This window comes from Hipposideros armiger, unplaced genomic scaffold, assembly GCF_001890085.2.
Source record: "Hipposideros armiger isolate ML-2016 unplaced genomic scaffold, ASM189008v1 scaffold_8, whole genome shotgun sequence".
Lineage (NCBI taxonomy): Eukaryota > Metazoa > Chordata > Mammalia > Chiroptera > Hipposideridae > Hipposideros > Hipposideros armiger.
Genome location: NW_017731358.1, coordinates 2974586 through 2988016, shown reverse-complemented (window position 1 = coordinate 2988016; position 13431 = coordinate 2974586). Strand labels below are relative to the sequence as shown.

Sequence of the window (13431 nt, the reverse complement as noted above, 5' to 3'; positions counted from 1 at the left end):
TAACACTCATTCTGCCAATAACATATATCATGGAAATAATTCTAACTGGGGGGATGGAATTCCTTTGAAAAAATTTTTTAAATATGATGAGTAAATAATTATAAGGGATGCTTTTTCCATGTAAACAAAAGCCTGGATATTTTGTTATGTGATATTTCCTATATGAATAATAAAACAAAACATATGTTAGAGAATTTTTTCTCCCTACTACTAAAAATGGGGCTTACAAAAAAGGGAGGTTGTTCTTATTCTGAATCTAGCCGGTCCTTTACCAAAGGCGTCTGAGGAGTAACATCATTTGATCCCGAAAAAGTGCCGTGCAAGAGACCACTTCTTGGAACACACATTTCCTGCTGCCAGTATTAGGAGGTCTTATCCTTACACTTCCATTTGGTCACCCAATTAGGTAAGAAAGAAAGAAAGAAAGAAAAGAAATAAAAGAAAAGAAAAAAGAAAGAAAGAAAGAAAGAAAGAAAGAAAGAAAGAAAGGAAGGAAGGAAGGAAGGAAGGAAGGAAGGAAGGAAGGAAGGAAGGAAGGAAGGAAGAAAGAAAGGTAGGAAAAAGAAAATAGGAGAGAAAAAAAGGAGGGAAAGGAGTGAAAGAGACTGATTATAGGAGAGAGCAAGGAATAAAAGAGAAGGCAGGTGACTTGCTTGCCCAAATTTGGCTCTATGATCCTATGAGCCAAAATGCATACTCAGTGACATGGTATCTCACAGGAAAAGGGAAAAAAGGGGTAAGCTGAGAGAGGTCAGGCCATGATGTTAATTTCTTTCCTGTACAAAGACAGTCTCTTGAGGACAAAGGCCTGCCTCTTGTAATGTAATGTCATAGTCCAGATGAGAGAGTTTCCTTCGAGGGAAGTTGGTGAGAAGTTCAAAACGTTCATTTGGATATCCTTTAGACTGGACATGCTTCACCAAAGCCTATGAAAAACAAACAAACAAACAAAGACAAGGCTGTTAAGTAGAAAGAACATATTGAAGAATTACATATATAACATTCATTTTTATTACATCAGTAAGATATTTAAGAAGTTTAAGTTACTCTTTCAGATAACCGAAGCCTACCCTTGTGGAAGGGCCAATACAACCCTTTGGTTGGAGAGATAATAAACCTGTATCCAATATTTCAGGGCCATTAAGTGATACTGAAATATACAGGGTTATTATGGTTTCTTAATAAACAAAGCCACTAGCTATTTAAAATTATTGTCCTCGTTTTTAAACATTTGATCAGTTTTCCTTCCTTCCTTTTATCAGAAAAGATATGTTCTTCATTCTACCCACAGCCAATCTTGCTACCTGTGCACTAAACCCCTTTTTGCCTTCTCAGAAACCATCCACTACAGAGTATGCAGTCTTTTACAGGTATCTTCAACATTTCCCTCTCTACAGATGCTTCCCATCAGACTTAAAATATGCTCAGTCTCTCTCCTTCAAACATTCTTACCCCTCTGATTACAGTCCACTCCCTCTCTAGCTTCACAACCAAACTTCTCAAAAAAGTGGTTTATACTTGCTCTATCCTTTGTCTCATCTCCCACTATTAGACAGTCTGGGTATCAGCACCAGCAGCCAGATCTGACTTGCATTCCAATCACACAGGTTTCAAGAACAGGCTACCTCCAGCTGCAGAAAATGGCCAGGTATAAACACCTGATCAAAGGGGGATTCATTCATAGGCTAAGCTAAGCTAGTCAGGTTCATTCTCTTTTCCAGGAGTTGAAAAAAAAACAGAAAAGATCCACCATCTGTGGATTTTAGAGGAAAAGGCCGTTGGCATCACTATAATGGACCATGTACAAGCTAAGAGGTAAACACAAGCCACCAATATACAGAGAGAATAATGGTGTGAAGCAGAGAATTACAGGGGGAAAACCAAACGGGCCCCATAAGAGAAACACAAAAAAATGGTCTTGGTTCTTAACTATTTTGCAGTTCCAGCTACTAGGAAATCCAGGAGCCCCACTATAGTCTTTACTTCCCTTTTCCAGGTAATAATTTCAGTCGGAAAATGAAATGCAGCCATGGAATAGAAGAGCCTTGACTGGAACAAACCCTATGAGACCTGCCTAAGATAATTCAGGAAAGAAATAAGGTAATTAGAATTAAGATCAAACTCAGTTAAATTTCTAGTTGGAGGTCAGACTGAATACCTAACACTTATTTCAAAGAATCAAGTCAATTACACCAATTAATTAATTTCTCTACATTAAGCAAACACTTCCAATTAGATATACTCACTAGCAGTTTAGCTTGCTCTGGAAGAGTGATCTGTTCCCTTTTTCCATCTGGATACCTCAACATCAGTTGTGCTTTTGGTCCTAGGGTTAAAAAAAAAAAAAAAGATACAGGAGCTTAAAATAAAAAACAAATTTACACAAATAAATATATTCCTTCAGTAATATAATATTAAAGTTTCAAGTAAATCAAGTCTAGAACGTAACTCACCATTTACATCTATGCCCTCTACTATTCCATCTGATTTTTCAGGTGACATCTCCAAAATTTCTGCATCCACGGCTGGCAATCCTTGGTGGTTTGTGGTTGTTCCAGGCTCAGTTCTGGTTTGGGGCTCAGTGAGTGGCCTTCTGTTTTCCTCTTTTCTATGCCCCAAATCTTTGTGGGGAGACTTTCTGGATTTGGCAAGATTCTCTATCTCCTCTTCTTCATCAGAGCCACAAACGGATATGAACTCCTCACTGCCAGAAAAAAGTTCAGATTCAGATTCTTCATCTGAGCGGCTATCTTGTTTTGTCTGTGATGAATCAAAATGTGTCTCTTGCAAGGAGGCTCTGATGGCAGCTTCTAGCTGGCTGTCTTCACTTGCATCTATAAGGCTCTCCTGCAAGATACAGTCATTAAACATGGGTGGAAAGAAAGAAAACAGTTAAACCAAAAATAGATAGTCAAGTCAAACAGGGCATAAGAAATATAATAGTCAACTTGCCATTATTAGTTTCTGCTGAATGTATCTGTTCTACAAAGTTTTTTAGCTATTTGTGAGCAACAACATTGTCTTATATAACCAAGTTGGAATGGATAGTTTAAGAACAAAAATGAAAACTCATATCACCTGGCACAGTGATGTTGCAAGCACAGGGGTTTTTTTGCATCAAAATGAATAAAATTAAGAAAATAGCTTATTCCCTGCCCAGAAAGAAAATTAAGGTTTTAAATATAAAACCAAACATTAGTCTTTAAAAGACTACACACAGCAAAGCATGTCTACCTTGCTCACCATTGTATTCAACTAACATTGCTGGATAGAAGGCTATCAATAAATAACGCAAAATTATCATTTTGCAAAAAAATCTAACAGATCTCTAACATTCAAAACAAAACAAAACACCATATAATAAATAAGGGAAAAAAATAGCTATATTTTCCCAAGTTTAATTGCAATAACATTTTCATTGTGATCATGAGAAATGTTAATTTTAATAGTTTTCCTCTTGGTAAGTTTAAATGTCACAGCTTTCACTAAAGTTATTCAGTCACAAAATACGGGTTGTTTGCCAAAGCAACTTGAGAAAGAAAAACAAAGTTGAAAGTGTCACACTCCCTGATCTCAAACTATATTACAAAGCCATAGTAATTAAAACAGTATGGTACTAGCACAAAAACAGACACAGATCAACAGAGAGCCCAGAAATAAACCCATGCTTATATGGTCAATTAATCTATGATAAAGGAGGCAAGAATATACAATGGGGAAAAGACAGTCTCTTCAATAAATAGTGCTGGGCAAACTAGACAGATACATGCAAGAAAATGAAACTAGACCACTTTTGTACACCATATACAAAAATAAACTCAACATGGATTAAAGACTTAAATGTAAGCCCTGATACATCCAATAAAGGGTTAATATCTGAAAAATAAAAGAACTCTTATAACTTAACACGAAAATAACAAACAATCCAATTAAAAAATGGTCAAGGGACCTAAACAGATATTTCTCCCAAGAAGACATATAGATAGCCAAAAAATATATAAAAAGATGCTCAATATCACTAACCATCAGGGAACGGCAAATTAAAACCAGAATAATATCATCTCACAACTATCAGAATGGCTACCATCAATAAATCAGCAAATAATATGTGCTGGTGAAGATGTGGAGAAAAGGGAACCCTCATACACTGTTGGTGGAATTATAAATTAATGCAGCCACTATGTGAAACAGTGTGGAGATTCCACAAAAAATTAAAAACAAAGCTACCATATGACCCGGCAATTCCATTTCTGGGTGTTTATCTGAAGAAAACAAAAACACTAACTCAAAAAGATATACACACCCCTATGTTCATTGCACCATTGTTAATAATAGCCAAGATATGGAAGCAACCTATGTGTCCATTGATAGATGAATGAATAAAGAAGATGTGGTATATATACACAATGGAATATCACTCAGTCATAAAAAAAGAATGAAATCTTGCCATTTGGGACAACATGGATGGACCTAGAGGGTATTATGCTAAGTAAAATAAGTAAAAAAGACAAATATTGTCTGATTTCACTTATATGTGGAATCTAAAACAAACAAAAAAATACATACAGAGAAAAAACTGATAGTTGTAGAGGGGAGTGGGTTTGGGGGGTGGGTAGAAATGGGGAAGAAGGTTAAGTACAAACTTCCAGTTATAAAACAAGCCACACGTATGTAATGTACACCATCGGGAATAGAGTCAATATCTTAATAACTATGCATGGTGACAGATAGTTAGTAGACTTATTGTGGTGATCACTTCGTAAGGTATTGGGTTGTCGGAAAAGTCATGACATATTTTTTCTGTTTTTCGTTGCAAAAATGCATCATGACTTTTCCGACTTGAATCACTGTGTTGTACATCTAAAACTAATATATATACATATATATGTGTGTGTGTATATATATATATGTATATATACACACACACACGTATGTCATACATATATATATATGTCAACTATAATTTAAAAATTACAAAACAATAAAATTAAAATGAAAAAAAGGGTTGTTTGAGTGGGACTTATTTAGATCCTAACTCAAGCAAACAATACAAAAAAAATTTGTAAGTTGAACACGGATATCTCATGATATTAAGGAAGTACTGTTAATTTTTTAAGGATTGTGTTTTAAAAAAGAAAAAGATCCTTTGTGTTTTAAAGATACATATCAAAGTATAATGAATAAAACAACAAATTCTGAGAATTGCATCAAAATAATGTGAATAGGATGGGGCACAGATAAAATACAACTTGCCACTTGTTGATAATTATTGAATTAGCTAATGGATATATAGAGGTTCAATAAATTCCTTCTACTTTTGAATATCCTTAAAAATTTCCACAATAAAAAAAGATTAAAAGTATTGGGTTGCAAACACACAAAAAAACTAAAGGAGTCTCATTTTGGCTTTCACTATCTGCCAACTATATAGCAAAAAATAAAACATTTCAAATAAAGTTAAGGCTAATTGATCACACACACACACACACACACACACACACACACACACACACACACAAGCAAGCAGATGTGCCTATTTGACTTGCAATGGCTTAGGTGGACTAAGTTTATAACAAAGACATTGCACAACACATAGCTTGATTTTAAAGACTGTCACCATGGCATACACCTCTGGCTTCCTAGTCCATATCCATTTTCTTTTAATTCCTTACTTACGGAATTCTAATCATGTCTATAAAAGAAAATATATCAAGCTGAAAAAAACTGTGCTTGGAGCTAAAACAGAGCTTACAAAAAAATTACAGAACTAAATGACTGTATTGTTTAAAAAGAGGTCTCAACTTAATCACTAAGTTTCCATCTTAAATTAAGTAAGTGCCCACATAGAAAAAAAAATAAAATTTAAACCAACTACACAGAAGGAAAACAAGGAAGGACAAAATTCAATCAATGGCCTATAAAACAGAAGAAAAATCAACAAAACCAAAAGCTGGTTCTTTTAAATTAATAAAATTGATAAGCCACTAGCCACACTGTCAGGAAAAAAGAAGCCATAAACTACCAATAACAAGACTGTGAGAGGGGACATCACTACAGATACTATATTCATTAAAATAACAAGGCATTAAAATGAGCAAATTTATGTCAATATATTCAACCCTTTAGGTAAAATGGACAAATCCCTAGAAAGACACAACCTACTAAAGCTTATTACAGAAGAAATAGATACCTGAGTAGTCTATATCTATAATTCAAATTGAATTTGTAGTTTAAAATTTCCCACAAGAAAACTCCAAGGCCCAGGTAGCTTCACTGGTGAATGTCATCAAATATTAATGAAATAACAGCAATTCTAAACAAACTCTTCCAGAAAACAGAAAGGAGGAAACACTTCCCAATTCACTGTGAGGCCAGCATTAACCTGATACCAAAACCAGACAAAGATATTAAAAAATATTACAAGGAAAAGAAAACAAACACATAAAAACTACAAACAATATCTCTCATGAATACACATACAAAAATTCTTGACAAAATTTTAGAAAATCAAACCCCAAAATATATTAAAAAGTGATGTATAATAACCAAGTGGGTTTTAGCCCAAAAATAAAAGGTGGGGGCCGGCCGAGTGGCGCGATGGTTAAGAACTGGCTTGGGACGCCAGAGGGCCCCGGTTCGGATCCCACATATGAGGGCCAGTGACACTGCCCTCTACAGCTAAGATGCTGAACAACAGCTCGACCTGGAGCTGGGCTGCCGTGAGTCGCCGGCGACGGCGTAGGCTGCAGCCCCTGTGGCAGTGGGTTGCCATGGGCTACCATATGTAGCCAGCAGCCAGCGTGAGCAGCCAGCAACCGCAGTGAGCGGCCGTCCAGAAGCTGGCGACTGATCTGCCTCTCCTGGGAAGAGCGCAATGATGGTGCCAACTTGGGCCAGTGAAGCAACGTTCTCCACAACTAGAATGAAGAACAAAACGACGGCAACTTGTCTGTTCCCCTTCCCCCAATTCCCCAGCACTGTTCCCATCCCCCCAATACCCCAATAAAAATCTTTAAAAATAAACAAACAAACAAACAAACAAACAAATAAATAAAAGGTGGTTTAACATTAAAAAATCAACCAATGGAATTCATTAAAAAAAAATAACCATAAGATCATCCCAATAGATGTGAAAAATCATGACAAGATCCCCTCATGATAAAAACTCAGTAAACTTGGAATAGAAGGTAACTTCCTCAACCTGATTAAGCATATCTATACAAGACATAGCTAGCATCAAATTTAATGGTGAAAGACAATACTTCCACTGAAACACCAGAAACAAGGATGTCTAATATCTCACTACTTCTGTTTAACTTTGTACTGGAGGTCCTAAGAAAGAAAAATAAAAGGCATAGAGATTGTAAAGGAAGAAGTAAAGTAAGTCTATCTGCTGACAACATGACCATCTATATAGAAAATTCAAAGGTATCTACAAAAAAACAACTAGAACTAATAAGTGAGTTTAACAAGGTTGTAGGCTACAAGGTCAACATACAAAAACTACCATTGCTGAGAGAAATTCAACACTTAAATAAATGGAGCTATATGTACCATGTTCATAAATTTGCAGACTCAATATTGTTAGGATGTCAATTCTCTCCAAAATGATACATAGAGCCAATGTAATTCCAATCAAAGTCCTAGTAGCTCTTTGTATAAAGTGACAAGCTGATTGTAAAACATATATGGAAATACAAAGACCTTAAATAACCAAAACAACTACAAAGTTAGAGGACTTAACCATGAGATTTCAAGACTTACTATAGCTACAGTTATCACTAAGACAGTGAAATATTGGTGTAAAGAAAGACATATAAATCACTGGAAAGAATAGTTTATAAACTCACACATATATGATCAATTTTTGACAAAGGTACAAAGGCAATTCAATGGAAAAAGGGGAATCTTTTCAACAAATGGTGCTGGAACAATTGTATAGCCATATGCAAACAAACAAAAAACTGCAACTTGGCCCTACCCTAACACCATATACAAAAATTAATTCAAAGTGGATCACTGATTTAAGAGCTAAAACTATAAAAAACAAGAGTCTTTACCATCTTAACCTCATTTTACACAAGACATCTATATACAATTACACTTCATCGTCCATCACCACTTCGTAGTTATACTTACTGAGCGGGCACATTTTTTTGGGGGACTACTGGATAGTCCATCCAGTTGCCCATGTTCACCAAGAAATCCTGTCACTTGGTCCAAGAAAGAAGATACATCTAACTGGTGCCACTCTACTAGCTTCTGGCCTGAAAATTAAAAAAAACAGGATATATAATGAAATCAACATGCCTTCTGAACATTCTCATTAAGTATTTCTTTTGGCATATGCATAATTACAATTTATTGGGAACACCCCTCACTAGCTTAAGTTGCATAGCATTTTCATAACCTAGAGGATACATTAATTACAACCAGCCTAAGAGATTCCCAACCATCAAAATAGAGAAACTACTTTATCTGCTGGTATCACTTATTCCCATTTAAGAAGAAGAGATTTACCCAAAGCAGTATCTACCGTATTTCCCCATGTATAAGATGCACACTTTTCCAAAAAATTTGGGGTCTAAAAACTGGGTGCGTCTTATACAGTGGTTGTATGAGCGCAAAAACGAGCGAAAAAAGCAGCAAATGCAAGCAAAAAAACCTACAACCGCTGTATAAGATGCACCCAGTTTTTAGACCCCAAATTTTTCGAAAAGGGGTGCGTCTTATACATGGGGAAATACAGTATATAAAACTCAATCCACTAATAATATAATCATCTCTACTCTCTGCTTCCCTGGTGGGATTACAAACAGTACCTGAATGATCTCAGTATTCTAATAGAAAATCTAAGGTGATCCTTTAAATATGACAATAACGATAAAAGTTATTTTTTGAAAGAACTGCACAAATATAAAACGCTACCATCTCTCAAAATTGGCACTAACAGACTCCCTAAATACACATTTCAACAGATGTTTAAATAATTCTAAAGGGAATGAAGACCTAAATGATTACAAATAATTCTGAAACTGGATCTAGTTATATAAGAAAGATAAATTATTTAGGTAACTGAAAGATAAGTCATAGGTCAAAGGTTGTAAGCTGATATAAATCTTACCTGTCCGTGGATCCAAGATGGAAACATAGGGGAAATCCCCTAGCTTATAAAACTGTATGTATCTCTGACCTTCCTCACTATCATGATAAACCTGTTAAATCATTAATAAAAAAAAAAAAGTCAGCCTCTAAAAAAAGTACCAAGTATATTCTTGTTTTATACCAACAGTAATTAATTCTTCAAATATATAATAACTTTGGTATATGTTAGGATCTCACTCATAAGCAGAAAGTGAAAGTAATCTGGTGTCAACTCCCTCAACTTCCTGCCCTCAGTCCCTCTGGAAACATATATCAATCCATTTTTCCTCCCTTTCCAGTTCAGAAGAGGTATTATACGCTCTTCCTGTTCGAGTTACTGCTGTTCCTGTTCAATATATCTGTGTACCTATGCCATTCCTAACTCTCAATCATATACATCTTTTTTTTTTCAATGTTAATTAAGTCATTATATATTAAGATGACAGGCTTGTGCCTAGTACAGCACTAGGCAAAGAGATACACAATCAATAGTCAAGGAATAAAAGGTTACCATTCAGAAAAAATATTGAATTTAGGAGCCTGTAAAACATTAACAAGCAAATTAATTACAGTAATACATATAATGGGGAGAAATTCAGTTCATTCAGATTTTATTTTCTAAAAAAAAAATTGGAGCAAGATCATCTAACCTTAACTTGATAATTTATATCAAAAGAAATTAGAGCCAGCAAGACTAAGTGACAAGCCTAAGGACACAGAGTTAAAGAGTATCAAATTCAAGCTAAAATCCAAGTCTTAGTCATATGTTGTTCCATTACGCAAGATCTCCTACATCCAAACTGTCAATTATAGCAGCCACTACATGTGCTATTGAAGTATCTGAAATGTGGCGAGTCCGAACTGAGCTGAACTGTACGGGTGAAATATACATGCCAGACCGCAAAGATTTACCATACACACACACAGACCTAAACACACACACAAAATCAAAACATCTCATTAATATTTTAATATTAGTTTTATATTAAATATATTGATTTTAAAATACATTAAAATTAATTTCACCTTTTTCTTTTAACCTTTTAAAATGTGGCTACTAGAAAATTTTTAATTACGTATGTGACTCACATTATATTCCTATTGAACAGTACAGTTGTATACGCTATCAAAGATATTTAAGCTCTTCCGAGATATGAATATTATATGGTTACATAGCTTGGTTCTTTTTTTCCTCCTTCCCTTGGGAGGTTCTATATTGCTGCCCTAATTTTCATTTGTCCTTACTATTTTAGCCATTATGGATGTTTACTTTTTCATGTATCACTATTTAACTCAGTTATTAATTTTTTTCCAGTTTATAACTAAATTCTTCCTTCTCAACATCCCATACTACAAAAGTAAACTACTACTAAAATTTTGATAAACTTGCCTCACCTGCCAGAAAATGAAATGTTCCCGGATAATATTCTTCACAGCTTCATTGCTCCATACATCACGGTTGAGGCACTGGCATGCAAAATCTTGTACATTTTGAATGTTTATCATTAGCCACTTATTCTGCATCTGACCACACTCTTTGGCCTATAAGAGTAAAGTTACACAACATTTGTTAGAAATAATTTCTACTTGGTAACTGATATGTTTCAGAGTTCAGAAGCTGTCATCTTTTCATTTATTTAAACTACTAAGTTTTTTCCCCTAGTATGACATCTAGAGTTGTTGGTATCTATCCATTATTTACATTAACTTGCCTATGTATATATAATTATATTGTCCATTTTCAAGCATTTTTCAAATTTAAATGAACTATTATTGTTATGATAGCTGGATTTTTTTTATTGTACATTTAAACGCCTTTACCTGAAAAAGGTTCCAAACTTAAGGTCAACAAGTCACATAATTCTATTTTATTTTCTCTTCCAATTCCTATCCACAAATATACCATCTCCTTTTTAATAGATGTAACCAGTGTGTATATATTACTTCATGTTTTATTTTCTTCAACATCACCTTCTGTACACATTTACAAATGTCATATTCATCTCAGTTATTAAGCATGTGCTATTTTATAAAATCACTCTAAACATTTCTGTAAAAGCTGCTAAGGCTTTTTCTCTTAGGGTTGTTTTCCTAGGAGTGGATTTCAAAAAATGAGACCAGAGGATCAAAGAATGTTTCAGAATAATCTTTGATTATTTAAACTCAATATGTAGGACTAATTCATAGGATTAATATCCCCAATTTATAGGACTAATATCAATCGTGAGTGTGTACTTTCTGCCCAACAGTTCCTTGTCATCATAAAAACCTTAAAATGTTGCTGAATACGAAAAGAAAAACAAATGAGCAAATGCTTCCTTAAACCTTTGCATAGAAATAATGAAATGAAAACCACAGTTTTGAATAATTGTCTTGAAACAATATTCTTTTCCAAATCAGTTTGACATAGTAAAATCTTAAGAATCAACTAACTCAGGTTAAAAACAACTGAAGAACATATACCATTTTTAAGGTAGTATTTGAAAATATAAGACTATCTTCTGTTTTAAGAAGGTTTATATACTATAATCCTAATTTTTGGTGTGAATCCCCAGAGAAAATAATTTTCTAATATTCACTGTTGATTCTGCAGGTGAAGACCCATGTTCTAAAAGGAAGTAATCCTGTATTGAGTCAGAAAGCTGTATTAAACTGGTCAAAGGCTTATTTTAAAATATACAAATTCAATATTACTCCTTGCTCCCAGGAAGTAATAGTGTTCCACTTACTTCCTATACACAGTAGCATGCATGTAGAATAACAAATGGGTGATAAATAAGTAATTATACTGTATTAACTGAAAATCAACACACATTCCAGAAAGACAGATTGGAGAATACTTATCCCTATAACGGGTGAATTTACATAAGTCTACCTAAACTACAACACTGACAAGAAAAAAATGTTTAACACTGAAAATAATAAAAGTCCAGAGTTTAAAAATGAGGGAGAGACATTTGTTTTTGTTTTTAAAAATTCATTTATTGGGGGCTGGCTGAGTGGCTCAGTTGGTTAAGAACGTGAGCTCTGAGCAACAGGGTCGCCAGTTCGATTCCCACATGGGCCAGTGAGCTGTGCCCGAACTGAGCTGCCAACAGGTGGCAGGATTGCTCAGTGGTTAGAGCCTGCGCTCTTAGCAACAAGGTTTCCAGTTCAACTCCCGCATGGGATGGTGAACTATGCCCATCCGCAACTAAGATTGAACACGACACCTTGAGCTGAGTGGCCGCGAGCTGCCTATGGGCAGCTGGATGGTGACTAGACTTGGAGCTGGGCTAGACTTGGAGCTGATCTAGCTATACCCTTCACAACTAAGATTGAAGGACAACAACTTGGCTGTTCCCCTTCTCCAATAAAATCTTTAAAAAGAAAAAAAAATTCATATATTCACATTCATGGTTTCATTAATTCAGGTTCATTCACTCAACAAATACTACTGAGTACCTACCATGTTTCAGGTACAGTGATAAATGCTGGAGTTGTAGCAATTACCAAAACACAAAAATTCCTGCCTTTATGAAGCATACATTGGGGAGATACCTTATACCAGCAAGAGAAACTGAAGATGCTGTTTAGAAATTACTGCTGGAAAGAAGGGCCCAAAGAAGACACGAATTTCATACAAAGCAACAATGTTTGCAGGGAATATAAGAGCATCTTACACAATCTCACTAAGCAAACTAATTATAAGGGTCAAGGATCAGAGGTGAGAGTGGGCCATAGGATAAATGATGAACCTTCCTCTTGGAATCATAAGGTTGTGAATTAACATTCAAAAGCCATCATAGGGAGACCCAAGGGCAAGTGTAGCTATACCAAATAGAGAGGTATGTGATACGGCTTCCCCCTGTGCAAAGGGTAAATCTCTCTTAGTCTAAGACAGATCAGTAAAGTATAAAAAAAAAAAATGATATAAAGGAAAAGAATGTGTCAATAATACATATGCATAAAGTCAAGAAGGAAAATATATTAAAAGATGCATAGTACTTTTTAATGGAAACTACAATTTTATTCTTTTTCTTTACTAGTTTTCTAATTTTTCTGTAATATTTGCCAAATTTGAATAAAACTAAATATAAGCTATACATAGTTTATTTAGAAAAACTTTACGAAAATTGTTTTGATTCTTTCTGTACAACATACTCCAGATTATGCCATTCAATCATTTAACAAAGATTTAATGAGGGCCAATTAATTATGGGCCAAAAACTCTTCTAGGCATTGAATACACAATAAATAAAACAAGGTTCCTGTATTGTAATAGATAATGTATATCAGGGGGCGGGG

The 13431-nt window shown here is 34.7% G+C and overlaps 1 protein-coding gene across 2 annotated transcripts in view; it reads right to left on the bottom strand.

Moving 5' to 3' along the window:
• Positions 1–528: 528 nt before the first annotated feature.
• UBXN7 (UBX domain protein 7) overlaps positions 529–13431 on the bottom strand; it is a 54368-nt gene continuing 41465 nt past the window's right edge. For both annotated transcript variants that reach the window (XM_019651793.1, XM_019651786.1), the window contains 6 exons: positions 10540–10686; positions 9125–9215; positions 8140–8267; positions 2454–2847; positions 2247–2326; positions 529–926 (listed from right to left, as the gene is read on the bottom strand). In XM_019651793.1, the coding sequence (XP_019507338.1) occupies positions 765–926; positions 2247–2326; positions 2454–2847; positions 8140–8267; positions 9125–9215; positions 10540–10686 (1002 nt within the window). In that variant the 3' untranslated portion in view covers positions 529–764. The remainder of the gene's footprint in view (positions 927–2246; positions 2327–2453; positions 2848–8139; positions 8268–9124; positions 9216–10539; positions 10687–13431) is intronic.